The following is a 26,092-nucleotide window of genomic DNA, read 5'->3' on the forward strand; positions in this document are numbered from 1 at the left end:
AGTAAGCGCGGTGGGAGTGGTTGGGGCGTCCCGGCCTCCGGCTTCCAGGGCTCTGGGAAGTAGCCCTTCCGCCCCTAAGTGAGCACAGCTCATTAAAGGAAAACAGAAAGTCGAGTTCCGCAGTCGCGCGCCCGGCTCCAGGCGCCCAGCCCGGCCGGAGACCACGTGACCATACCCAGTTTCTCCCCCCCCCCCCCGCTCCTCCCCCACTTGCGCGCGCCAGGAGGCGGCCGCGGGCACGCCCAGGGCGGGAGGCGGGCAGAAGAGGCCACGTGCGTGCGCGCCTCCGGGGGGCAGCGGGCGCGCGCACGCCCCGGGGCCACCGCCCCTCTCGGGCCCGCCCTCTTTCCCTCCCTCTCCCGCTCGCTTGGCCCGCCCTGCCCGGCCCGCCCTGCAAGTCAGTTCACTCGTTCCCTCCCTCCCCGGGTGCGCTCGGGCCGCCGCTGCGCTCCCCGCCCTCGAGCCGCGGTGCCGGAGCCGCCCGCCGCCGGGGGAGGAGGTGGAGGGAGCCGGAGGGATTCGCCGAGGCGGCGGCGGCGGCGGCGGCGGCAAGATGGCGGACTTCCTGCCGTCGCGGTCCGTGCTGTCCGTGTGCTTCCCCGGCTGCGTCCTGACGAGCGGCGAGGCCGAGCAGCAGCGCAAGTCCAAGGAGATCGACAAATGCCTGTCCCGGGAGAAGACCTACGTGAAGCGGCTCGTGAAGATCCTGCTGCTGGGCGCGGGCGAGAGCGGCAAGTCCACCTTCCTGAAGCAGATGCGAATCATCCATGGGCAGGACTTCGACCAGCAAGCGCGCGAGGAGTTCCGCGCCACCATCTACAGCAACGTGATCAAAGGTGCCGGGTGGGAGTGGGGGCCGGAGGGCCGAGGGGCCGGGGCGGCGGCGGCCGGGCGGAGCCGGGCACCGCCCTCGGCCGCTGCGCCCCGGCCGCCGGGCCTGCCCGCCCGGGTGCCCGCGCCCCCAGGGGAGAGGATGCCCAGGGACGCCCTTCTTTCTCCCTGTGGTCCGAGTCGGGGTCAAGTCTGGTCCCCGCCCCCCTCCCAGTCGCTAGCCTGGCCCCCTCGGAGGGGAGGGGACGCGAGGCGAGAAGGGTGCCTCGGGGTGCGGGTGACCGCGCCTCTTTTTCTCCCTCCGAAAACGCAGGAAGACCCGAGAGGGACAACCCAGCCCCTACGCCCCGGCCCCGCTGCCCCACCTCGCCGCCCGGGTGGGTGACCCGAGTCACATGGGGTCGGCCTGCTCCCATCTCCGTGCTTTCTCGGCCGCCCCCTGACCAGGGGAGTTCTGGAACCGTCCCAATAAGGAAACTTTTACCCGAGATTCTTGTCAAGGGCGAAGGGTGACAACCCCTGGGCCCTTTTTAGGCAAGGATATGAAACTTCAGGGTGTCCTGTTTACTGTGCTGGCATCAGGAAAGAGTAGACACGTACAGTTAGTTAGTCTGAAAAAAATTAGCATCAGTGGTTTTTCGCCCCAGTGTCACGGTCGGGCAGGATGTTTGCCTGTAATCGCTATGCAACACGTTCCACTCTTTCTGCTTAATAACTGGGGCCAAGAGGAGGGGGCTACCACCGCTTGCTTCTACTATTTAAATGAAATGGTGCATGATATAAAGAATCTTTGGCCTAAAAGTGATGTGGAGGCTGTATAGGTTGAGTAAATGAATCAGTGTCAGCTTGGATGGTAGGCTCTGCTTCCATTTGACAGTATTTTTAAAGTTTGTTCTTTAGTGAAAAATACACAAGAATCTTTTATGCTTTCAGAGAAGTAGAGAAGATGGCTTTTATTTCTTCATTTGAGCAATAATTAGCACTCATTTTTCTCAGGATCAAGTATTTTCTACTTTATAAAAGGGCATTTTGGCAAAATTGAGATACAGAGCCTGGCATTTCAGGTGCATCAGGATTCTGTATTTCATCTGCGTAGCAATTATCCAGGAGTCTGCTACAGATTTCAGGTGTTTTCAAGCAGTGTTTTTTTTAATTGGGGTTTTTTTTTCTTTTTCTTTTGGTTCTGGAAGATTAACTTAAGCAACTTCTGTCACTTCTTTTTTCTCCCAGGATGTAGTATAGGAAAACTGCCTGAAGGGGTGGGGGAAGTAGTGCAGTGTTTTGCAGGAGAGGAGCACTAGGCCTGGAGCTCACCGACCACAGCAAGCTCAACCCTGATGTTACTGCATTCAGGCTGTACAGAATAGTCGTGGGTCCACCTTAGCCAATCCTTAATTGAAGGTACTTTTGTGTCCTGATGCAGCTGAACATGAGGACTTACTAATGAATAGTGAACATGTTACCTGATTATGAGCCAGGTAAACACCTGGTTCTTAATGTGCACTGGGGTCCTAAGTGTGACCCTCTTTGAACATTGATTATGAGGTGAAGTCACTAGACATCTAGTATTTTTGAGTTTGGCATGGTGAGAAAATTGACAGCAAAACAGTTTTTCACTTATCCAAACAAATGACTTTGTAGTCATGTTGTGGTTGAGATGGACCACAGGTAGTTCAGTGATAGATAACTGGGTTTGAACTCATCTTTGTGGGTTGAAATCTCTGGCGTTTTTAGATCTTTTTTGCACTTAAGTCTTCCTCCCTTTTAGGGAAATCTAAGGCCATCCTCCGACTTACACTGATGAGAAGCTTGATATGGGAGAAGTTTTGGAGTTCTGCATGTGTTTTTAGAAGACTCAGTGTTGCGTTGATCAGGGTGCTCAGGGAACAAACAGAACACAGAGCAATAATGTTGAATTCTTGGCATTTCATAAATGTCTATTTGAGGGGCTCATAAAATCTTGGTTGCAGCTCTTTCATAAGAGCCGGGACGCCAAGCTATGCAGCACAGTTTATCTTTCCTTCAGTATTTTGGTTCTCTTGTGATGACCTTGTACTCTAGAAATTATTTTATAAATTAGAACATGTTCAGGAAGAGCAGTTGTGTTAGTAGTCTTTGTTTTGCAAGGCTCTAATTTTATGACTGAACAACTGTTAGTTTTTTAAGCTCTGAGAAGTTATGGGGGGTTTATTTGGATGTTGGTTTCTTTGGGGGAGGTGGGCCTGGAGTAAAGTTGAAGAAAGTAATACTAGAATAGAAGTTGAGAATATCTAATGACTCCTATCACAACTTTCTTTTCCTTTTTAAACAAAGGTATGAGGGTGCTGGTAGATGCTCGAGAGAAGCTTCATATACCTTGGGGAGATAACTCAAATCAACCCAATGGAGACAAGATGATGGCGTTTGACACCCGGTCCCCCTCAGTGGCCAAAGGAATAGTGGAAACTCAAGTTTTTTTACAATATCTTCCTGCTATAAGAGCGTTATGGGCAGACAGTGGCATACAGAATGCTTATGACCGACGTCGAGAATTTCAGCTGGTAAGAGATTAGTTCTTTTAAAACATGATTTTATTTTAATGACATTTATTCTGATTCTAACACACCTTTTTCACCAAATTCCACAATATAATGTATCTTCAGAATTTTAGCCTCAAAAATTTGGATTGCTATACAGATGAGCTTTTTAACTAAGCAACTGAAATCAAGGTAAACCCCGTAGATTTGGTAAAGCTATTATACTTAATTGATCACTTTTCCTTTTTGAAAGTAAGATCATAATGATTTTCTTAGGCACTTTCTTCTTATTTTATTTTTTTGAAAATAATTTCTTCCTATTTATAGTAATAGTATTTCTCCTAAAAAACTGACCTAAACTTCACCTAAATTGATTCTTGGCTGAAGTGTTAAGTAACTGAGCCTCATTGTTCAAATGTGTTATTTAGTCTTTAGAGGTACTCATTTTGTGATACCATTGATACATATATGTCTATATAGATATGTAATGTACATATTATATAATGTATAGAGAGATTAAAGCCCCTAACAGTCATTGTGCTTTTATATATTTGCATTTCTATATGTTTTTTAAGGCTTCTAAAGCACATTTTACAAAATCTTAAAAAACAAAATAATCTTAGTTACTTTTTGTACCTTTGTTTCACATGAGAAGCACCTAGAATTTATTTTATGTTATTTTCTACTTTGTCTTAAACAAGACTACCCATAAAACTTAGTGGCTGTTACACAACATTGAAGAGAGAGTGGAAAAGAAAGGATCTGATCTAGGTTAAAGATATAAAAATATTAAATAGGTTTTTTAAAAAAAATCAAGTGTATTGTAATTTAATTATGAATGCTTTGATTGTATTCTGGGTTTTATTTGCCAAAGACTAGAACGGTCCCAGGAATGATGATAATCTGGACTGTGTGTAGTTTGGAGGTGGTTCAGGTCTGTGTTTTATGTGATTAAAATAAAGTGACAGTTGAAAGTAAAACTGCTTGGAAAGGTGTTTGATGATGTCACCAACATTAAAGTGATCCCCATTTATGGGTGCAGCTACAAAGTGATATACAGCCAGCAGTCTTTGCTGTCACAGTTAGTACTCAGAAGCAGTCTTGGCTATTAAAAATTCTAGAAAAGTGTTCATGTTAGCTTTTTTGTGAAACTGATACCCGAATCTGTTTTCTCTGATTTATGGCTCTTGTGTATCATACAAGCTAGCACTCGATTATGTACTGTCTTGTGTAGTTCTTCGATGTGTGTATCTTGTTGAGTAATTTTTCCGTTAATGAAAGGCAGAAACTATCTCATATTATTGGTAAAATTGAGTAGCTGGCAGCATTATATGTTGAAAGTTATGAATTTAACTTGACAGGTGACTTTTACCCAAGTCTCAGACTTGTGGTTACTGTTTGTCCTTTGGTCAATCAGTATTTGCTATTTTATTTTCAGTAGACTTGCTTGCATAAATTCCTCTACATACCCTTTCTTGTCTCCCTTCACCCTCCCTCCTGTTCTCAAGTGCTGCTTGTTCTCCTTTCTTCTTCATTCATTTTCTTGATCGACCACACTTTCCCACTGTAAGTTTACTCAGGATGGGATTCATCCTTCCAGGACAGGGAAGAAACATCCATCTATAATAGCATACACATGGTACATACTGAATGAAGGAATAAACAAACGACTGTACTTTAAAGTTCTTTGTAGGAAAGTTCCGAAGTCCATTTAATTGAAGCTGGACTTCATTGACACTTGGATTTGGACATCCACATCCTACAGTCTTACATCAAGACTCATGTTGTTGTTGAGAAAAGATTTCTAGGTATTGATTTGCCATTAAAACTGATAGGTAGAACCACTCAGGATGAGAACCTGCATGTTCTTGACTTGAGCCAGCTGATGCTTTAAGAGCAAACAGGGCCTCAAAGGTAAAGAGAAGACAAGTCTCAGAAATAACTTTTTTTCTGATAAAAAGTGGGGACACAAGAAAAGAGGAACAGGGAAAGATCCAATTTTAAATTCCTGGAGGACAGGGATTTTTTTCCTGTGTGTATCATCAGTGTTAATGGTTCCTGCCACATATAGTAGGTGTGCAATTATTACATCTAATTAGTGACTTATTTTGGATGCTCTGTGACATAGTGTTGGACACTGAGAAGGCACTTGGCTAATTTAAATTTTTCCTCAATGTCATTTTCAATTTTTTCTCTTGTCTACATACCCTGGGTGTGTCTTTTGTGCCTCTGAAAAGTCTCTTGTATCCATCTCCTTTACTCTGTTGTCCTAGGACCTCTTACTTGGACTCCCAGGTAATCTTGTTCAAGCATGCAGAATGGGTTTGTTCAGAAAGCTTTGCTCATTTTCCATTGTTTCCAGAACAGAGTTCAACCTCTTTGTGTGAGTCAAGACTCTAAGTAGCTTACATATGAGTCCAATAACGTATTTCATTAGACTAGTTCGCATACCCTATAACCTCTCAGTTCCCGCATACCCTCATCTTCTGCTTCCTTGGCCCTCTTCACAAGGTTGTTTCTCAGGGGTTTTCATTCCTGTGTATGTTCATTCAGTCTTATCCTTCACTTAGAACAGTGGTAGTCAAATTATAATGTGACTCAATGTGATCCATGGACCCCTTTCATCAGATTCATTGGAATCCTTGTTTAATACAAAACAAAACAAAAACAGATTTCTGAACTCAAGAGGATCTGATTCAGGAACCAGGGATGGGACCCCTGGCAGTGTTTGTAGCAGATAGTCGTAGGCCATTTTGGTGGATTTGCCCCTTGGCCACACGGAAGAGCCCCTCGTGCAGAATGTGCCTCTGCCCTGGGCACTCGGTGGTGCACTTGCTAATTTGCGTCTAGTTGCCTGTGTTCAAGTTATTTGCATAGCGTTTGGTTCTCCCACTGAAGTAGAAGCTCCTTTCCTATGCCTTGTCTTTCTCTTACTAGCATAGGGCCTGGTGCTTACTTTATTTCCTCATTTTTTAGACATTCTGATTTACAATGTTCTTCTAGAAAAAAGAACCTGCATCAAGTTCCTTTCAGGAAATAAGAATTATTTCTGTGGGCTAGTTTGTTAATTTTCCAGGAGTTGGGAAGTGCTGGTGTTACAGAATTGTATTTTTTCTTTTTTTGCTATGTTTAATTGTATACTCTTTAATCTTGGGTAATAAACATTAGGGGAAATGGGAGGAGTCAGCAGATAAATAAGATTAGCTTTTTAAATTTCAAGTAACAGTTATTAAGCTTATTAATCAACATTGAAATGCAAGAAATAAAATAAAATGGGGACAGTTTTTAACTGTCTCCATGGCTTCTTTTGCCTAAGGTGAGCGACTTCCCTGTAATCAGCCTTTGGGACAAAGGGTAGGGTAGTGATAGCACAGCGTAGGCTTTCAACAGACCATTCGTTTGTTACTAATAACCTCGGGTACAAACACAAATGTTTTCTTTCCCAAAGGCAAACATTTCCTTTTCTGGTTAGTTTCATTATGGGTAAGCTAAATAGCTTACCGTGGGGGGAAAAAAATTTAAGATTGACGTTGTGTCAGCTTAAGGCACCTTTCTAGTTCTTGTAAATGAGTACGCTGAGGATAGAATAAATTCTAAGAAGCGGTCTCCTTTAGTACTGGATTAAGTGTTGGTAATGCTCTGCTTTGGTTGCATGTTCACTATAGCCTGCTGCTGCACTCATGAGATGCCCTGTCTTTAGAAACACTTAAATGACTATAGCTGGAAATTTGATAACTTGGATGACTTAAAGAGATGGCTAGTGACAGGTTGGCTGGGAAATGATACAACTGGAGAAATGTAGCAAAACTAACAACAATGCTAGGAATCACCGCCAGTTAGATGTTTTTTTTAATGCTTAATATACAGTTACTTATTCAGAAATGTAAGCAAGATTTATATAGCTGGTTATATAGGATAAGAAAGTACGTGACACTGAGAGGAACGCTGCAAGAGCTTCCTAGTTTCTATAAACACTTTGATGTTGTCAGCATTAATCCAACTTCCTGTAATGACATCTTTCTTTGCAATTCTTGAAACCAAAATTATTTTCTTTGTTATCATGGTACCTTTAGTTAGACTTAATTTACTTTACTCAAGTAGTACAGTTTGTGCTTGATGAGAATTACACTTCTCCAAGCTGATGAGATAGTTTATTCATTAAAACACAGCTTCCCTCAGTCTGTGTAACAGAGTAACTATTTAGCCTCATACATTGACCTATAAAAAGGAGCTGAATGCTAAGTAAAATAGGAACTTCAGTTTGGGCTAAAATATTTATTCATTTGCACTGCAGCATGGATTTGAAATATTGTAGGCTCAGAAGTACTGGTTTATTCTTTAACACTAATTTGGAATTACTTTAAAAAGTGAATCAGTTGTTAACTATTAGTTGTAGCCTATTTATATTTATGTTGGAGAAAGATTTTATCCATATTCTCTGAATAAAATCAAGAAAGGACTTTGACTTCAAGGTGCTGAGAATGTATTTTTTACTGAGTCTAGGATTAGGGTAAAATATTTCATTTTATATAACAAAGATTGTATGTAACGTTAGAGACTTCTAGAGATTTTAAAATCTAGGTCTCTATAAATAGAATTTTCTTTTGGTGACTGATCACATGTCAGAGTGGTTACATTTATCCAAACCTTGTAAACCCGGAGCTGTAGCACTGTTTACATTAAAAACAGAGTGTGTTTTGGTATATGCCTATAGTTTTAACATGACTTTTTGAGAGAGTATACACATAATATATGCATATATAAAGTATATCTCTGTGTTATACTCTGTTGACATGTTCGTGTTTATACTTTTTGGTAGAAGCTTCACTAGCTTTGGGATGTCTGGGGTCTAGATGCTGAAGGGGGCTTGTAAAATACTGTGCTTTTTATATTACCTTTTATTGATAAAGTAGTACAATGATTTATGCTGCTTTGAAAGTGTTTATTTTACTAATGGATGAGACAACGTAATAGTTTTGTTATGTAAACTAAACTTCAGTTTTACAATTCTTTGCTCATGTGTGGACCTAATCTAGGAGAAAGGTCTCTGAGCTTGCTTTTAAGGAAAGCATAATGACCTAAGGACTGCCTGGTCCCTGTTCATCTTTGATAAATAGGCAGCAATATAACCAAACTGGGGTGTCTAATATAATTGGCCCCAAACAGGTGCTAGTTTCTTTCTCCAAAAAATTAATTCAAGTGCTGTGGTAATTATATCACTTTTTAATATCTTAAGTGTTTTTAACAATTGCATTGTATTTTTCAAAGCTCTATTACATGCATTATCATATAATTCTTAAAAGGAACAAAGAGAAATATAAATTTTCTGCTGTCCCCATTTCACAGATTAAAAGTTCAGATGCAGAGAGGTTCTTTGATTCTTTGATCACAAAGCTAGTAAATGATGGTAGAATAGACACTGGGACGCCAATCTCCTGACTCTTGGTCCACAGCCTGGCCACTATTTTGCAAGCACTCAAATGTTATATCCACGAAGCATTCTTTCCTTTCATTCCCAGTCTCTTCTGACCCACACTGTACATTCAGATAATTAGCACTCCCCTTGTAAGTTTTAGCACCTTAAGTAGATGAAAGGTTTTATTAAGAATACATAGCATTGTACTGATATTCACATAGTTCTTTTTATATTCTTAACTTTCATAGTATCTTTGCCATTCTTTTTTGTTGTTGTTATCATTAATCTACAATTACATGAAGAACATTATGTTTACGAGGCTCTCCCCTTCACCAAGTCCCCCCCCCACAAACCCCATTACAGTCACTGTCCATCAGCGTAGTAAGATGTTGTAGAATCACTACTTGTTTTCTCTGTGTTGCATAGCCCTCCCCTTTCCCCCACCCCCCACATTAGACATGCTAATCATAATACCCCCTTTCTTCTTCCCTGCCCTTATCCCTTCCTACCCTCCCATTCTCCCCAGTCTCTTTCCCTTTGGTAACTGTTAGTCCATTCTTGGGTTCTGTGATTCTGCTGCTGTTTTGTTCCTTCAGTTTTTCTTTGTTCTTATACTCCACATAAGAGTGAAATCATTTGGTATTTGTCTTTCTCCGCTTGGCTTATTTCACTGAGCATAATACCCTCTAGCTCCGTCCATGTTGTTGCAAATGGTAGGATTTGTTTTCTTCTTATGGCTGAATAATATTCCATTGTGTATATGTACCACATCTTCTTTATCCATTCATCTACTGATGGACACTTAGGTTGCTTCCATGTCTTGGCTATTGTAAATAGTGCTGTGATAAATAGTGCTGCGATAAACATAGGGGTGCATCTGTCTTTTTCAAACTGGACTGCTGCATTCTTAGGGTAAATTCCTAGAAGTGGAATTCCTGGGTCAAATGGTAAGTCTATTTTGAGGAACCTCCATACTGCTTTCCACAATGGTTGAACTAATTTACATTCCCACCAGCAGTGTAGGAGGGTTCCCCTTTCTCCACAACCTCGCCAACATTTGTTGTTGTTTGTCTTTTGGATGGTAGCCATCCTTACTGGTGTGAGGTGATATCTCATTGTGGTTTTAATTTGCATTTCTCTGATAACTAGTGTTGCAGAGCATCTTTTCATGTGTCTGTTGGCCATCTGAATTTCTTTTTTGGAGAACTGTCCGTTCAGTTCCTCTGCCCATTTTTTAATTGGATTATTTGCTTTTTGTTTGTTGAGGTGTGTGAGCTCTTTATATATTTTGGATGTCAACCCTTTATCAGATCTGTCATTTATGAATATATTCTCCCATACTGTAGGGTACCTTTTTGTTCTATTGATGGTGTCCTTTGCTATACAGAAGCTTTTCAGCTTGATGTAGTCCCACTTGTTCATTTTTGCTTTTGTTTTCCGCCATTCCTTTTTTTACTTTACTAACTTAGATTATATTATAATAATGATATAATCTTAAGTGATAATTTAATAGTAAGTTTACTAATTTAGAGTGGTACAGGTCATCCTAAGCACCATTTGTCATCATAGAGTCTGAATCCTTACTTCCTTGAAAACTGACTACCCGTGATCCTCAACTGATGGTCTATCAGTGAGCGTGATTTTTAACGTACCCTGAAAAATAAAAGTTTATTGGCAGCCAGTTATTTGAAAGGCAGCCATATATTTTTCTAGGAAAGTGTCTTTCAAAAATTGACACATATCTGGTATGTAGTTGCCCAGATTTGCTCTTGGTTTGGAGAAGGGGTATCAGAACACATGTATTCTGTTATTTTTATGAGTACTTTGCAGTGTTTCTCACGTTGTTGTCACAGTTTTCATACTGCTTATGAGCATTCCAGATTGCAGTTTGTTGCATATTTTTGTTCCAGTTAAAAGCTACCTTTTTTATTCTAAGTGCTTATTTCTGGAAATTAACAGAGAATTTTTTAATTTAACTTGTTTGAAAGTACTTTTTTTTTCCTAGCTGCATAATACAATTCAGTTTTGTCTGTATTGTGAACATATTTTTTTGCAAGATGCCTTTTTTAAGTGAATTTGTTACATTCACATTAGCAGAGCACTATGGGGATGGGCTGATAAGGACCAAGGAAATAATTTTATTTTGAGAACTGTACTTATTGGCCTTGGCTAAATTTACCAGTGTGTTACAGTGATAGGAGTTAGACAGTGTAACCTAATCTTTCAAATGTAATCTCTTTTCTTTTAGCAAAATGAATAAAAAAATTTTAGATCAGTGCAGCGGGTGAACTTTTTCATCTGCAGCTACTCTGTGATAGATGCAGAACTCTTCAGTAGAATTATTCTTCAGTGCTTTATTTTGGTTTTTGGTCTTAAGTCATAAGACCTATGTACTTGGTTTTACTAATGGAACTTTACTTTGTATCTTCCAAATTAGAAGATAAGCATATTCAAATATATTGATTTATTTTACATATTTTAAAACGTTCGCAAATGTTTTTAATGTGATGACCTTGAAATTTGATGTGGCTTTCTGCTCTTTTGTGGAATAAAGTGGAGCTGGATGGCCAGCTAGGACTTGAGTCCTGGCTCTGCCACTCACTGTGAGCTTGAGTACCTCAGCTTCTCTGAATTTCTGTTTCTGCAGCTGTAAAATGGGGATGATCCAAGGACTGTTGTTTTAGTTGTTGTAGGGATTGTATGAAGAATCCATGTAAGCCTTTAGCACAGTGACTGAAACAAAAATAACCATATTTTTAACATCAACCATTAATATTCCTAAAATGTTATAATATGGATTATAACGTAATCTGTAAGTAGCTTTTTAAAAAATAAAGCACTGTGAGCTTTGAACTTGATTACCAATATAAAAATTCTGAATTCTGAATAATGTAGAATATGACTACATTCTCATTAGACCATGTTGTCTCTAACAATGGTAGCACATCCAAGAGAGATCTGAAGTTTTTGTTGCTACCTTGGTCCTTGCTGTCTTCTCCTATCACTTTGCTTGCTTTTCACTAGGATGTGTAAGTCACATCAGCCACAGTCCTCACCTTCCTGCAGGAGGCATGGTGAGGTCACTGTGGCGTGGGCGCAGGTGCTCGGCCACTCCCGCCAACTGAGCTGCATTTCCCCTCCCTCCTCTGTCTCTGTCTCTCTGCGGCTCCGTGGTGCGCACACAGACTCTTTCCTCTGCTGTCACTTCCTTTGCCTGTGGTTGGCAGAGCCTTTGTGAGCACTCTGGTTAAAAACGGTATTTGGGCTTCTTTTCCTAGTGAAACAAATTTCTTCTATTTGCAAAAAACAATGACTTTTTGAAGACTTCATGATACTTTTTATGAACTTTTTCTTAGAACTTCTGACCATTTTGTATAAAAATCAGCAAAAAACATTAGTCTAACAGAATTCCTACTTTTTCTCATGGAAAAAACTAAATTTCAGATTTCCTCCCCAAAGGAAAAAAATCCAATTTTACTGGTTTTGGCATTGAAAACTTTGTTAGCCACCAAATAAAACTCTTCTGTAATCTCCTTCTGTAACCACAGTAACAATGTCTGGGTTCTTTGAGCCCAAGCAACTATGTTTAGCCTGTTGATAGGACATTTCTCTTCTCTTTTTTAACTCTTCTAGAAGGTTAAAGAGTTGGAATAATGAATAACTGGGGTGGGAGATTTTCACTTGCCTTTTCAATGTCCTGGTTACTGTTTTCCTATGCCCTGGGTAAACATTTTAAGGTCAGTTTTTCTAATAAATAGGGCGAAATTGCCTCAGTTGAAGTTGTTAGAGAATCTGTCATGTTATCATGTGATTTTCAGTTAGGTTCATGTTATGAAGTGTGGTTTTATTCATTTATTGATATTATATTTAAAAAAACAACTACTCAGGGAAGCTGCTAAGGATGAGCGACCACATTAGTTTTCTGAGTTGCTCGAGAATCGCTCTCCAGTTCCTACTGCCTGGCCAGCTCTGTGCTCCAGGAGGTCCGGTGAATGAGAAGATGGACATGATTATACTCTAGATAAGTAAATTCCTATTCATATGTAAGATGGTCTCAATTTATTTTTATTTTTTTTAAACATAAATAATTGAGTGCTATATTCCCAAAATTGTACATAACTATCCTAATTGAAATATTTTTAAAAAGAATAATGTGATTTAGCTTATTGAGTAAAAATATCACAGTACAAATGACTTGCTATTTTTAACTGTTACTAACTTGCCACATTTGCAGTAAAAACTGTCTTTGTTTACTAGCCACAGCTTCAAAAATTATAGGGACTTTAAATTACTACCATATAGATGTTACACATTTCAGTTCTAGACTGCAACAAAGAGAATTATACTTGCTTGATTTTTTTGTTGTTGACTTTTTAAATTATGATCAGATGTTGCAACCAGTTTTAAGGTTGGCATTACAGTTTAGTAAGGAACTAAGGTTCCCACCTGTTATGTAGTATTTTGCACATTTGGCCTTAATGTAAGATATCTTTCTTTTGGAAAAGGAGGTTCATAATTCTTTGAAAAAACCTTCCTTCTGTAGAAACTCATTCTTTTGATAGGAATATATAGGTCCCTCTGATAATTTTATATGTAATTATATTTTATACTCTGTAAGTATTAAGATTTAGAGAATTACTCTAAGAATATCCATTTTCATTATGATAATCTGAGTTATTTTCTTAAATGTCAAAAGTGAAGAGCAAATGTAAAAGGCTGTGATGGCAAGAAGACCTTGTGTTGCAGACTTCAGGAGATCTGTTGTTCTTTAACTAGACTGGTAATGGTTAACTAGCAGTTTTCAGCAGCCATTCATTAACACGTTTTTGAATACCTATTAATGAGCCAGGCACTTTTTTGCAGGCTGGATATTTGCTAATGAACCAAATGAAAGTAATCTCTGTTCCTGTTGATCTTGCAGTTGCAGGAGGAACCTACATTAAGTAGGCACACAATCTTGCATGTCATAAACGTACTCTGAAAGAAGAGGAAAGGAAGCAAGAGAGAGCAAGAAGACAGTTTGGTGAAGTGACATTTAAGTTAAGACTGCATGTATAAGAAAGGGTCAGCCGGGTGAGGCGCGGGAAGAGTTCGGCAGGCAGGAGGAGCATCTAGGGTCGGGAAAAGTTTGCTGGAGTGTGGAAATTGGAGGGAAGTGAGGAGAGCAGTCAGTCAGCAAATACTTACTGAGAACCTGAGCAGTCCAGAGTTAGGAGACTATTGCAGAACGAGTGGCTTGTCGCTGGAAGGTAGACCTAGAGACGAAGACAGTGGTTTCAAGGTATGCTTTGTAGGGAATACCTTTGGGATTCTCATAGATCAGATATGAGATGAGAGAGAAAAGCATGTATTAAGAGTGACTTGGGTTTCTGGTTTTAACAACCAAGTGGCTGGTGGTGCTTTTTGCTGAAATGTAAAGAGTGGGAGAAGAGAGGGGAAGGTTAAGATTTCAGGTATATTGGGTTGAGATCTCTGTGAGACATATAGGTGGAATCAAGTAGACTATTTGATATATGAGTCTGGATCTAGAACACAGCTTTAGGCTGAAATAGAATATTGAGGAATTGTTTGTACCAGGTCGATAGTTAAAGTCTATAGAACGTGTAAAATAACTTAGGGAAAAAGGTATAAAAAGAGACTAGGGCTCAGATAGTATCTTGAGAAACCTTCAGATCTTTTGAGAATGTTCAGAGGAGGAAATGCTTACAAAAATGACCAAAAAGTAGGAGAAATACAGGAGCATGTAATTCCATAGAAGCCAGAAAATGTTTCAATGAAGAAAAAGTGGTTAACAGTGCCATGTGCCACCAAGGTCTAGTAGGGTGAAAGCTGACATATCTGTTGATTCTGGCAACAGGAGGGTTATTGCTGACAGGTGACCTGGTGAGGGAGAAGCCAGGCTGAAAGGGTTTGAAGAGAGAAGACAGGTGCGGAAGCAGAGAAGATTCCCTTGAAATCAAGCTGACTATTGAAGTACTTTCAAACCACCTGGCTTATTAGGTTGGTTTTTTTCCCCCCAAAGTTTTAAGCCTTTTTTAAACTTCAAGAGGGCATTGTGTTTATATTAACCAGTTTCTCTGAATCTCATTCTCAGAAGAAGAGTTAATACCAGTTAATGATATTGTTAATCTGTTAGGCTAGGCAAACATAAGAGTTTTTCACTTTGTACTTGATTGTTTTACTTAAGACCATTTCCTACTTAATAAGGGCAATAACTTGATCAGTTACATACGTGGCACTCATTTGTTCCTTCGTTCCTTCAGCAAACATATTGAAAAACTGCCCACATTGTGTTCAGGGCTGAGGAGGCCTTGGGGACTCAAGAACTGCCTACCTGGCTGCCTTAATGGAGACTCAGTCTACTGGGGAGCAGATAAGTCAACCAGCAGTGGTTGCAGACAATATGATAAATGCTGTTAGTATACTGCATTTTTTGCTTCTATCTGAAGAGTAAGCAGAATCACTGTTGACTAACCTAGAGAAGATGTTAAGAGCATGTAGTCCAGTGCGCTTCATTTTGTACATAAAACATAGGTCTGTAGGGGTTAAAGTCACAGCTAATTTTGGATATAGAGCCATGATTCAAATTCAGGGTTATAGGACCCTGTTGCCTATGTCTGATATTCATTACCGTGTACCTACGTCCCTTAATAACACAGCTAACCGAATTGTGACTTGGAAATAGGAACTGATATGCCAGTACAGATTTTGAGTTGTTTCCCACATTCATCGGTATTTAGAAACACTCATGGGTTGCATTGCTTTGCTGACTGACATGATTGGTTGGCAGATGGGGAGGGGAAGGCAGTTAATGCTCTTGTAGGCTGTGTAGAGCTGCTCTGCTGGCAAGAGTTGGGAATGATAGTTGAACACTAAAGTGGAACTGAAATGATCTGGGTTTCCCTCTCAACTGCTGTGTGATCTTAGGCATAGAATTAATTTATTAATTAATGTTCACTGTTAGTGTCGATTTATGTTGATTATTGATCGTGTTTGAGTGGCGGGGCACTGTAGCGCATCCGGATAGAACAGAACTTCCCCTCTGGTGTTCATTCACGGCGACTTCTGGGCATCATGAAGTGCTCTTACAGGCCCCTCTGTATAGAGAGCAGAGGAATTGAAACTGTATTTAGGAAGTATGTCCCTATGTTGGAAGACTGTATTCTTTTTTTTTCTTTTTTTAACAATTGAGGTAATTTCTTTTTGAAAACCAAAAAAAATTTTACTACTAAAAGGTTTTAGTTCTGCCAAAGCTAAATGTTTCTTTATATGCTGTTGGGATTGTATATGACTCACCATTTTCAAAACTACTTTAACTTTGAGGAGTTTTTCAGGGCTTGAAGCTCTAAACTTTTTTTAGTGTTTTCATTATGTGAAAACTGAAAAGTACAAAAATTGTTTTTTGAGGGAATTACTTTATAGGCTCCAGAATCCAATTGGCTTTTTTTAATTTAAATTTTAAAACATATGGATAGAAAATCATCTAGTTAGCCACTATACCACCTCCCTTCAAGACATCTTTGTTGACATTTTGGTGTATTTCCCCCAGAATTTGAATATAACATTAGATAATTGAGATAAACTTTTCTGTACTTTTGGTACAATTTTGTATCCTGTTTATTAATGTTGCAACATTAACATTTCCTGTAAGACGTGGTTTTCTCAGAGGACTGGTAAGGCATTCTCCTAGAAATGGATATGAATTTTTTACTAAAATGATGAATTCTTCCCTGTATATATATATATTTAAGTTAAAAGGTAATGGTGCTGAATAATAACATGGAATAAATGTGGGGTAAATCTTACCATGTTGCTGCCCTATTGAGCAACGTTATATACTATTGAGCCAGTTAGAGCTGGCCTATCTCTGCAATATTAAAATATAAAATACTCCTCACATTTAAAATTTGTATTTAATTTTTAAGGGAAGAAGATCTTTTTGAAATGCTTACTTTGACCCTGAAACCTATATTATTTTAAGGAAGGTGCTGTAATTCTTACACAGAGCTTTGAAAATAATTGACAACTTTCTTAAGGTAACAAAACTGAATGGTACATAATATAACATTATGTATCTATAAATGCTTATTAGACATATAGCTACATTTTTTCTCTCCAGGATGAAGCATTTTAATAAAATAAGGTTCTTTTTAACTTTTACAGAAGGACAATTACTAAACTGCATTGTACATTTTGTGTTATGTGTAAATTAGGATTTGGTGGGACTACAGGAATACCCTTAGGAAACTAAAGTTAACTAGCATCAAATTTTTCAGTGATAAGTCCAATAGAAAAACTTGATATAAAAAGGAATTTGTTTTGTGAACAGTGGTGAGAAAAGGGCAGTATGCAAACTAAAGTGATAACTTAGTTCTTTCCAAAAGTGTCTAATTTTTTGCACTAGTTTGTTCACACAGCTTACATGCAAGAAAAAATTGATTACCTAAATTAGACAAATGTATTCTTTTGGAAATTCCATTTAGGCTATTATAAACTATCTTAGATTAGTTTGGAAAAGTATTTAATTTAAAAGAATGTTTTCAGATATTGGGGTGGTTTATAATGTAATTGACTAATTTTTGGCTCTTTTGGAAGTTTTTGGTGATGTACATAGGAAGTGCCAGCAAGAAATTTGAAACTGCATTCAGTTGGAGTCTACTTTGACTTACCTATAGAGCAAAGGAAATAGCTTACAGCCTTTGAATATAAGTAAATATTTTGTTCCTCATGAAGCAAACAGAAAGGCATGACTGGTTTAGTAGTTTAATGATAAAGATGACAGTTTTACCCCTATTAAAAACATAATGCTGTGTTATCACATCAATACTTTGTAATGCTTTGTCCAGAGAAAAATGAATAGAGAAAGTCATTAAAAAAAAAGAAGGTCATCTCAAAGATAAGGAACAGTAAAATAGGCCCTTTGTGAAGACCAGGCAAAATGAGAATGCTGGAAGGACAGTAAATGAAAGAAGTGAAACCATTCCGTGGCAAGCTCAGAACCAGGAGACTTTTATGCTTACTCTGTATAAAAGCTAGCCTTTTTATCATATTTTTATTTTGAAATAAGAAGAGGAGAAAAGACATGGTAGTGGTATATTTCAAAAGACAAAAGACAGAGGTGGTATATTTCAAATATTTGAAATACCATGGTTTCAGGATCTTTGAGAGTCATTTTCAAAGCTATGAATTAATTCTTAAAATATAATTAGGCCTGGTTTTGTTTTCTGTCTTTAGGAATTAAGTATAATGTTAGAATGTTAGATTTCAGATGAATAGTGTAAGCAGAGCAATGTCATGGTAAATTTCATATTTTCCTGTATGTGAAGAGACAATAAAGGATAAATAGGATGGGAAATTGAGTCTTTAAATAATAATAAATATTAACTTCTGTCTTTCTTACTAGCTATATCCTTGTATTGAAATAATCAGTCTTCATTCATTAACCAGATTTAACCCCAGACTTTTCCATTTTATACCTTATTTTCATTTGGCATTTGATTCTTGCTGTAAACTAAGTAAATTTAGATGGAAAGGCTTTTATTAGACACAGTCCATTCATAGGATATTGTCCTAAAGGTTCCTTGTTTAGATGTGGCTTTACTGAGGTATTTGCAGGGCTTAAATAATTAGTGTATACAAATGTGAATTACTGATTTTAAAAAAAATGTCTAGGTCACTTTTAAAGGCAAGTGAATTGAATAGATTTTTCCAAACATATGCCTTACAAAGCTTGCATAATGAATATTCAGAAAACATTTGACTTGGCTTAGTTTTGGATGATAAGACAGATGAAAATTAAAGGCATACTGCAGGTATACCAAAACCCAATCGTGTCAATAAAGGCAATACCATATGGCAATACAGTTCACAGCTGTGATCAATTTAAGGCGTAAACAGAGACTTCTAGTTTTCTCTCCTATTTCTTGATTCTTTTTCCTCTTTGAAGTAGTCCAAACTTGAAAATGGAATGGCTTAATACGTATGGGAAGAGTATAAAACACTTTAAACCATTGGACTTGGTCATTTTAGAACATAGACATCTATTTTGTAGTTTACTAGTTACCTCAGAAACTGTTTTGCTGTTCATAGCACTTGGCTGGTAGTTGGTTCTCTGTCTAAAGAGAAACTGGATAATACTGAGTTATGCTATATTGTCAGAATCACATGTGTTCTTATATTTCAAAAGGAAATTTCTCACTGCTTAATTATCTTGGTAATACAGATATTCTCTGAGTTTTAATATTTCTTGTATTGTTGTTTACTTTTACTATTTTAGGTAATGCTCATCACATAAAAATGGGATACTTTTTAATTCACTTTATTGTTTATAATTGACATTTTTTTCACAGTGAGCTTTCTGTCATTTATTTATTAATTAGCCTGCAGTTAAATTCTAGACATTCTATGATTCGGAGCAAACTAAATCTGATACATTACTTATGGTATGCATTTGATTGATTTTTTGACCTTTCACCCTACAGTGTAATTTTTACCAATTTACCATTTATACTTTAAAGTGCTTCTTATTAAGCACTTTGAATTACTTTATTTACCTGTTATACAAAGTTTAGGTGTCTGTTGTAGAAGCAATTTAATTTTGTAATTTTGAGGTTTCAAGTTCCTTACTAAATCCTGTGCTGAAATAGCAGTAGTTCTGACAACTGGAGTACCACATTTACTAATTTTCAACCCCCCAAAAATCTCAGGGAGTTAGCTTTGAAGGCTGTGGACTGTGGTGGACATTTGAAAATAGTCCTTAGGGTCATAGACACTAATAAGTGACTGGTGGTTACCATGGGGGATTGGCTGAAGTCAGTGGAAGGGTGAGGGGGTGAGGGGATAAAGGGGCACAAAAATTCTCAATCACATAAGTTGATCATGGGGATGGAAGTGCAGCAGTGGAGAATATAGTCAGTCGTTCTGTAACGTCTTCCTATATTGACAGATAGTAACTGCACTAGTGGGGGTGAGGATTTAATAAAATGGGTAACTGTTGAACCAATGTGCTACATACTTGAAACCGATATGAGATTGTATATCAACGATCCTTAATTAAAAACAAAAAGTAAAAGGGGAAAAAAAGATGTGGAGAAGAAGGCAGCCAGAACAGTAGTAATATATCTGCAAACCAGTTTTAAAAAAGAGAAAGAAAAATCTCTACTTGTAAACTTAATTTTACTGTTTATGTCAGAATTCAGGTATGTCAAATGAAAGCCTGATACTTTACTTGTAAGATCTAGTTGAATGTAAATGTTGCTTGAAACCTACTTCTGCAATAAGGTAAAGCTAAACAAGTTGCTAATCAAATTTCTTTGTATTCTTGTAATTTTATAAGGCTTTAGGGAAAAAAAGACCCAACTGATTTGTTGTAATCAATACCAAATAATATAAAAATATAAAATTCAGTTTTGAGTAAAATGAATGCCCAGATGTGAACTGATACTTCTCTTGAAGCTTTGTTAAGACTTGATTTGGTCAATTTATGGTAGACCTGGGAATCTGTGTTTTAACAAGCTCATAAGGCAGTTCTGATGCACTGCCAGGATTAAGAACCATTGTTCTAGAACAAAAGCCAAAAAACTGTTTCCGAAAAGGTCCAGATAATATGATATTTTATACTTCACATGCTAGCAGACAAAATCAAGGCCATTATGTAGGTATTTTTATATAATAAGAATGCAAATTTCCACAGATTTTTTTACTGATGAACCTCAAAGTATAATAAAATTATATACAGTGTAGAATAGGTTTATAAATGAGAAGAATGGAATTCTTTCGAAGGGGAATAATGTTTTACTCATTTGGAATTCAAAGTTTTAGTGTTCCTGTCATCAAAATCAGTTGCGAATGCTCATCCATTAGTGCTGATTGGTAATGAGATTTTACATATTCTATCCTTGAAACTGTCTTTTCACACAGATGGGTACTGCAAAATATGCATATGATTTCTTTTGAGCATAGTCATTGCTTGGAAGACATTTATAGAATTCTGTTAGATTCTTCTCGATGTTTGCCTCTTGGCATGTCATTTATATTACAAATTAACTATTTCCAATTGAAGGTTAGGTGGAAGCTCCTCGATGCACAGTTAAATTGATTTTGAAATATGGAAATTCCCTTTGCATTTGCACTGGAGCCTGAAAGATGCAGCTGAAACTATAGTTTTATTTTAGAAATGTGTATCTGCTATAAATTTGTGTGGCAACAGAGGCCTCACTCCTTGTTTTAACTTTTGACAGCAAAGAAAGTGTATAGAGCCATACAACATTGATTATGATTCAAATAATGCCAGTTGTAGAAATGACATTACCACAGTATAAGTTTTTCAAAAGCTGTTAGCCTTTTAATTTGGGGTTGAATTCATTAAGAAATATAATCAAATCTTCCCTAAAGCTAATTTCCAAAGTCATTCATTTGTCTACACTAGTGGCTGAAAGTAGTTGTTGCATGGAAAAAATTCAGTTTTACCTATTCGAAAAATTCTCAATGAAAGTTTATCTCTGCTAAGCCATCAAACCGCAATAGGGCAGTAGGCATATTCATCTTCTATTTCTGACAAAAATCCATGGAACTGATGATGGTCACTAAGTCCATGACAGCAAATTAAATTCATTGTTGACACTACTGGTTCATTAACCATGATAGATTCATACATTTCCAACAAAGTACTGCTTTGAATAATACAGTAATATAGTAAAATAATAAGTGAGTAATCCAATCTGTAACCATTTTCACAGTCTTTGTAAATTTGTCCCTTTTCTGTTCCACATATTTTGCCATCATAAGTTGTAACACAATCTAGCATATTGCAAGTTAGGTTGTACTGATTTAGTGTTGTCTCAACTTCTTTGAAAATATGCTTATTTGTAGTTCATTCACACAAACTATTAATACAGACTAATTCTTAAGTCATTTCAAACTTGGCACTGATTCCTTGAGTGAACAACTGAGCAGTAAATGGTAGTACTTGCTCAGCTGACAAATATGAGCTGCTTGGAAAACTTAATTTGGTTGCAGTCTCATTACCATTTTTTACTTTTGTGAAGAAATTCTTCTGTGATGAACTATTCCATCTAAAATTTTGTACTTTTCCTGATGATCACATTCCTGTGAGGTGGGATTATTTTGAAGAGTGTTCGTCCTGGTAATGGTGACATATATTGTATTATTTTAACACAGTTACCATGTTATTGCATAATAAATACAGTGCTTTACCATCTAATTTGATGGCAGAATTATCCGCTGTGCCTCAAGAGCATGACATTTGAAGTTCTCTTTTTTGATTTTTGTTTTTGATGGATGAGTACTAGTAGTAAAGTCATGGTATGGCAATACTGTTGACTCTTGAAACCTTTTCAAGTTGTAATTGCATCAGTGTAGTTTATAGGGCAGAATGAAGAGAGCGCCACATAGGCCTCATGACTGTTCATGGCATGGAAGCAGCCATAGACAGTACAGAAACAAATGAGCATGGCTGTGTTCCAATGCAGTTCTGTTTATGGACACTGAAATCTTAATTTCTTGTCATTTTCAGATGTTATGAAATATTCTTTTGATTAATTTTTTTTCAACAATTTAGAAATGGTCCACAAAAAAAACAGGCAGTAGGCTGGATTTGGCCTGCAGGTCATAGTTCGAGGACTCCTGATTTAGAATATAGGTACATAAAAGGAATAATCCAGTGATTCTCAACCACCTTTCCTTCTGGCACAGTAGTAATTCACTACCACTGTTGTACTGGCATATACTTTTCCTGTAGTTTTGTGATGCAGATAGTTTTTAAAGCTCCTGTTATATATTGTCAGATTGCCTTCTAGAATATATTTATGCCTTTTAAAAAATCTGTATTTGATCCTTATCTCTATAGACTTTAGAAGTTAAGATTGGACTTTGAAGTTAAAATCTCTACTTTGCACCTATACTGTGTAAGTAAAGTTACCCCCTTCCTATTGACATAAAGCTGCCAGTATTTGAGTATATTCTTCTAAAAAAGCAGATAATTTCTTCTTGTGTATTCTTTGGCTGTCCATCTTAAATTCCACATCCTTTTAAAGTAGTACATTCCAAATCCTGTCCTTTATATATTTTAGCTTTGCAGAAGAGAACATTGAATAAATCCATCACTTGTTCAGTAACTGGGCAAATAAACTGCCAAATCTTCCCTATTACTATACATTTGTTTAATAGAAGTTATTTTCTAATTTGGGTTCTCAGCTTTTCTGTTACCTTCAGACTCATACTGTCTTTGCAAAGAATCCTTATAACACATATTTGAGGGACAACATTGGGGCTGTTCCTTTACGGAAGAGACACAACTTTGTAAAGTGGATACAAAATATAGTTCATAGAACTAACAGAATTTTTAAATTCAGAGGGACACTGGAGCTAATGAATTTCTTTCCCTTTTTTTTGGTTACTACATTCACCCTTATTATCAAGTCCCCCCCTCCATACCCCATTGCAGTCACTGTCCATCAGTGTAGTAAGATGCTGTAGAGTAATTACTTGTTTTCTCTGTGCTATACTGCCTTCCCTGTGACCTGCCTACATTATGTGTGCTAATTATAATGCCCCTTAATCCCCTTCTCTCCTCTCCACCCTTCATACCCCCTCCCCTTTGGTAACCGCTAGTTCCTTCTTGGAGTCTGTGAGTCTGCTGCTAATTTTGTTCCTTCAGTTTTGCTTATACTCCACAAATGAGGGAATTCATTTGGTATTTGTCTTTCTCTGCCTGATTTATTTCACTGAGCATAATACCCTCTAGCTCCATCCATGTTGTTGCAAATGTAGGATTTGTTTTCTTCTTATGCCTGAATAATATTCCATTGTGTATATGTACCACATCTTCTTTATCCATTCATCTACTGATGGACACTTAGGTTGCTTCCATGTCTTGGCTATTGTAAATAGTGCTCTGATAGACATAGGGGTGCATACGTCTTTTGAATCTGGGCTCCTGCATTCTTAGGGTAAATTCCTAGGAGTAGAATTCCTGGGTCAAATGGTATTTCTATTTTTAGTTTTTTGAGGAACCTCTGAATTGCTTTCCACAATGGTCAAACTAATTTACATTCCCACCAACAGTGTAGGAGGGTTCCTCTTTCTCTGCATCCTCGCCAGCATTTGTTGTTCCTTGTCTTTTGGATGTCAGCCATCCTAACTCGTGTGAGGTGATATCTCATTGTGGTTGTAATTTGCATTTCCCTGATAATTAGCTATGTGGAGCATCTTTTCATGTGCCTGTTGGCCATCTCAGTTTCTTCTTCGGAGAAGTGTCTGTTCATATCTTCCACCCGTTTTTTAATAGGGTTATTTGCCTTTTGGGTGTTGAGGTGTGTGAGTTCTTTATATATTTTGGATGTTAACCCCTTGTTGGATATGTCATTTACAAATATATTCTCCCATACTGTAAGATGCCTTTTTGTTCTGCTGATAGTGTCCTTTGCTGTACAGAAGCTTTTTAGCTTGATGTAGTCCCATGTGTTCATTTTTGCTTTTGTTTCCCTTGCCCGAGGAGATGCGTGTAGGAAAAAGATTGCTCATGTTTATATTCACAAGATTTTTGTCTGTTTTCTTCTAAGAGTTTTTTGGTTTCATGACTTAAATTCAGGTCTTTGATCCATTTTGAGTTTACTTTTGTGTACGGGGTTAGACAATAATCCGGTTTCATGAACTCTTGCATGTAGCTGTCCAGTTTTGCCAACACCAGTTGTTGAAGAGGCTGTCATTTCCCCATTGTATATATCCATGGTGTAGCTAATTAATTTCATCTGTCATCTCATCATTTTATTCTTGAGTTAACTTAAGCTCACTGGTGAGTGTTCATTGGCCTGTTAATAGAAAAGCCTATCTTGTGACTAGAGCTCTGGTCCACTGGCTGCTCTGCCATTGACATAAAACAGCTTTAATTTTAAAAAGTCGTAAGTGTGAAAAAAAGCTTTTTTGGATTTTATTAAAAATTCCCTTCAGTAACATAAAAGAGACTAGGAAAAGTTACAGTGGAGTTTTAGGTCAAACCAAAAAGTGAGTCTTAAAGCCATGATGTTTCTTGCCAAATACATTAAATTATTTACTCTGTATTAGCCAAAAGACAAAGCAACATAATTCAAATGAATCACAACAAAAGTGAATTAAAGATTAATAGGTACATAGATATAAGGAAAGGAGAACTTAAATTTAAATCAGTTGCACAAACTGAAATTGTTGCCTAGGGCAGAACTGCAGTGATTATCCATTGAAGCATGGAACTTCCTCATTTTGACTGTTAATTGAGGCCTGGAGAAATTTAGAGACTTGCCAGATTGCTCACTGTTAAGAGAAAGGACTAGAATTCATTCTTTTCCTTGATGTTAATATTAGACAACTAGAAGACTTTTGATCACTTCTGAAACTGGCAGGAAAAAGATTCTGGAGGGAAAATTTCACCCAGTAATTCATACGTTGTTCACCAGACACTGTTGGGGAGGAAGGAGAGGAGGCTACCAGGCACCATGCTCTGAACTAGATATACAGTTTGCAGAAGGGCACAAAAGCACAAACAAAAGGCAATGATCAGAAGCTTTCGGGCTTACTGGGAACAGAGATGCTGTGCTGCACTCCATGGCTTCATAGTTCAATTGCAGATAACACACATATTGTGTTTTTTAATTTGGGATTTTTTTGAGATTGTAAAAAGACAAGTTTTCTCTTTCTTCATGCTCTTTTTTCAATAAAACTCTTTAAAGCTACTGAAAGAAAATTCCCCAAACTATGTACTTCAGAAAAGTATTCGTCTTATAGCACATGTATTCACATATGCACATGTGCATTTGTGTGTGGGTGTGTAATCATTTGCTTCAGAGTAATTTAATTTGGGGGATCCTGATGTCTAATAGTATGAAGCTTTAGTTTACAGCCACACACATTAAAAGATCATTAAACCATTCTTAGGTCTCCACTGTTTTCTTGCTAATGGAAGACTCAGTAGTATCACCTATGATACAAAATGGTGAATTAGCATAACAGCTTTATTCAATTGGTGAGTTATTTGTGAAACTAAAATGTATTTCTCATAGGAATAATATTTTAAAGTATTTATACTCCTTGAGTAGATACTGGCTGAAGTGGTAGGGCAGAAAGCAAAGTATAGTCATTTGGCAGTAGGGCACTTTACTTAGAACTTAAAATATAAAGAGGTAATTCACACACTCAAATATGTGAAAGTGAATTATAAATATTGGGGTTTTGATTTTATACAGTCCCAAGTTCATAAAGGACTTTGTGAATTATACTGATGAAACTTCCTTCAGTAGAAGTTGAAATTTATTAACAGGAATACATGCATATTTCT

The 26,092-nt window shown here is 37.7% G+C and overlaps 1 protein-coding gene across 1 annotated transcript in view; it reads left to right on the forward strand.

Moving 5' to 3' along the window:
* Window positions 1-343: 343 nt before the first annotated feature.
* The window catches only part of GNA13 (G protein subunit alpha 13), a 37,718-nt gene continuing 11,969 nt past the window's right edge, over window positions 344-26,092 (forward strand). Inside the window, exons 1-2 of the mRNA XM_017652618.3 lie at window positions 344-836; window positions 3,145-3,371. Of these exons, the coding sequence (XP_017508107.2) occupies window positions 554-836; window positions 3,145-3,371 (510 nt within the window). The 5' untranslated portion in view covers window positions 344-553. The remainder of the gene's footprint in view (window positions 837-3,144; window positions 3,372-26,092) is intronic.

Source organism: Manis javanica, chromosome 4 (assembly GCF_040802235.1).
Source record: "Manis javanica isolate MJ-LG chromosome 4, MJ_LKY, whole genome shotgun sequence".
NCBI classification, from domain to species: domain Eukaryota; kingdom Metazoa; phylum Chordata; class Mammalia; order Pholidota; family Manidae; genus Manis; species Manis javanica.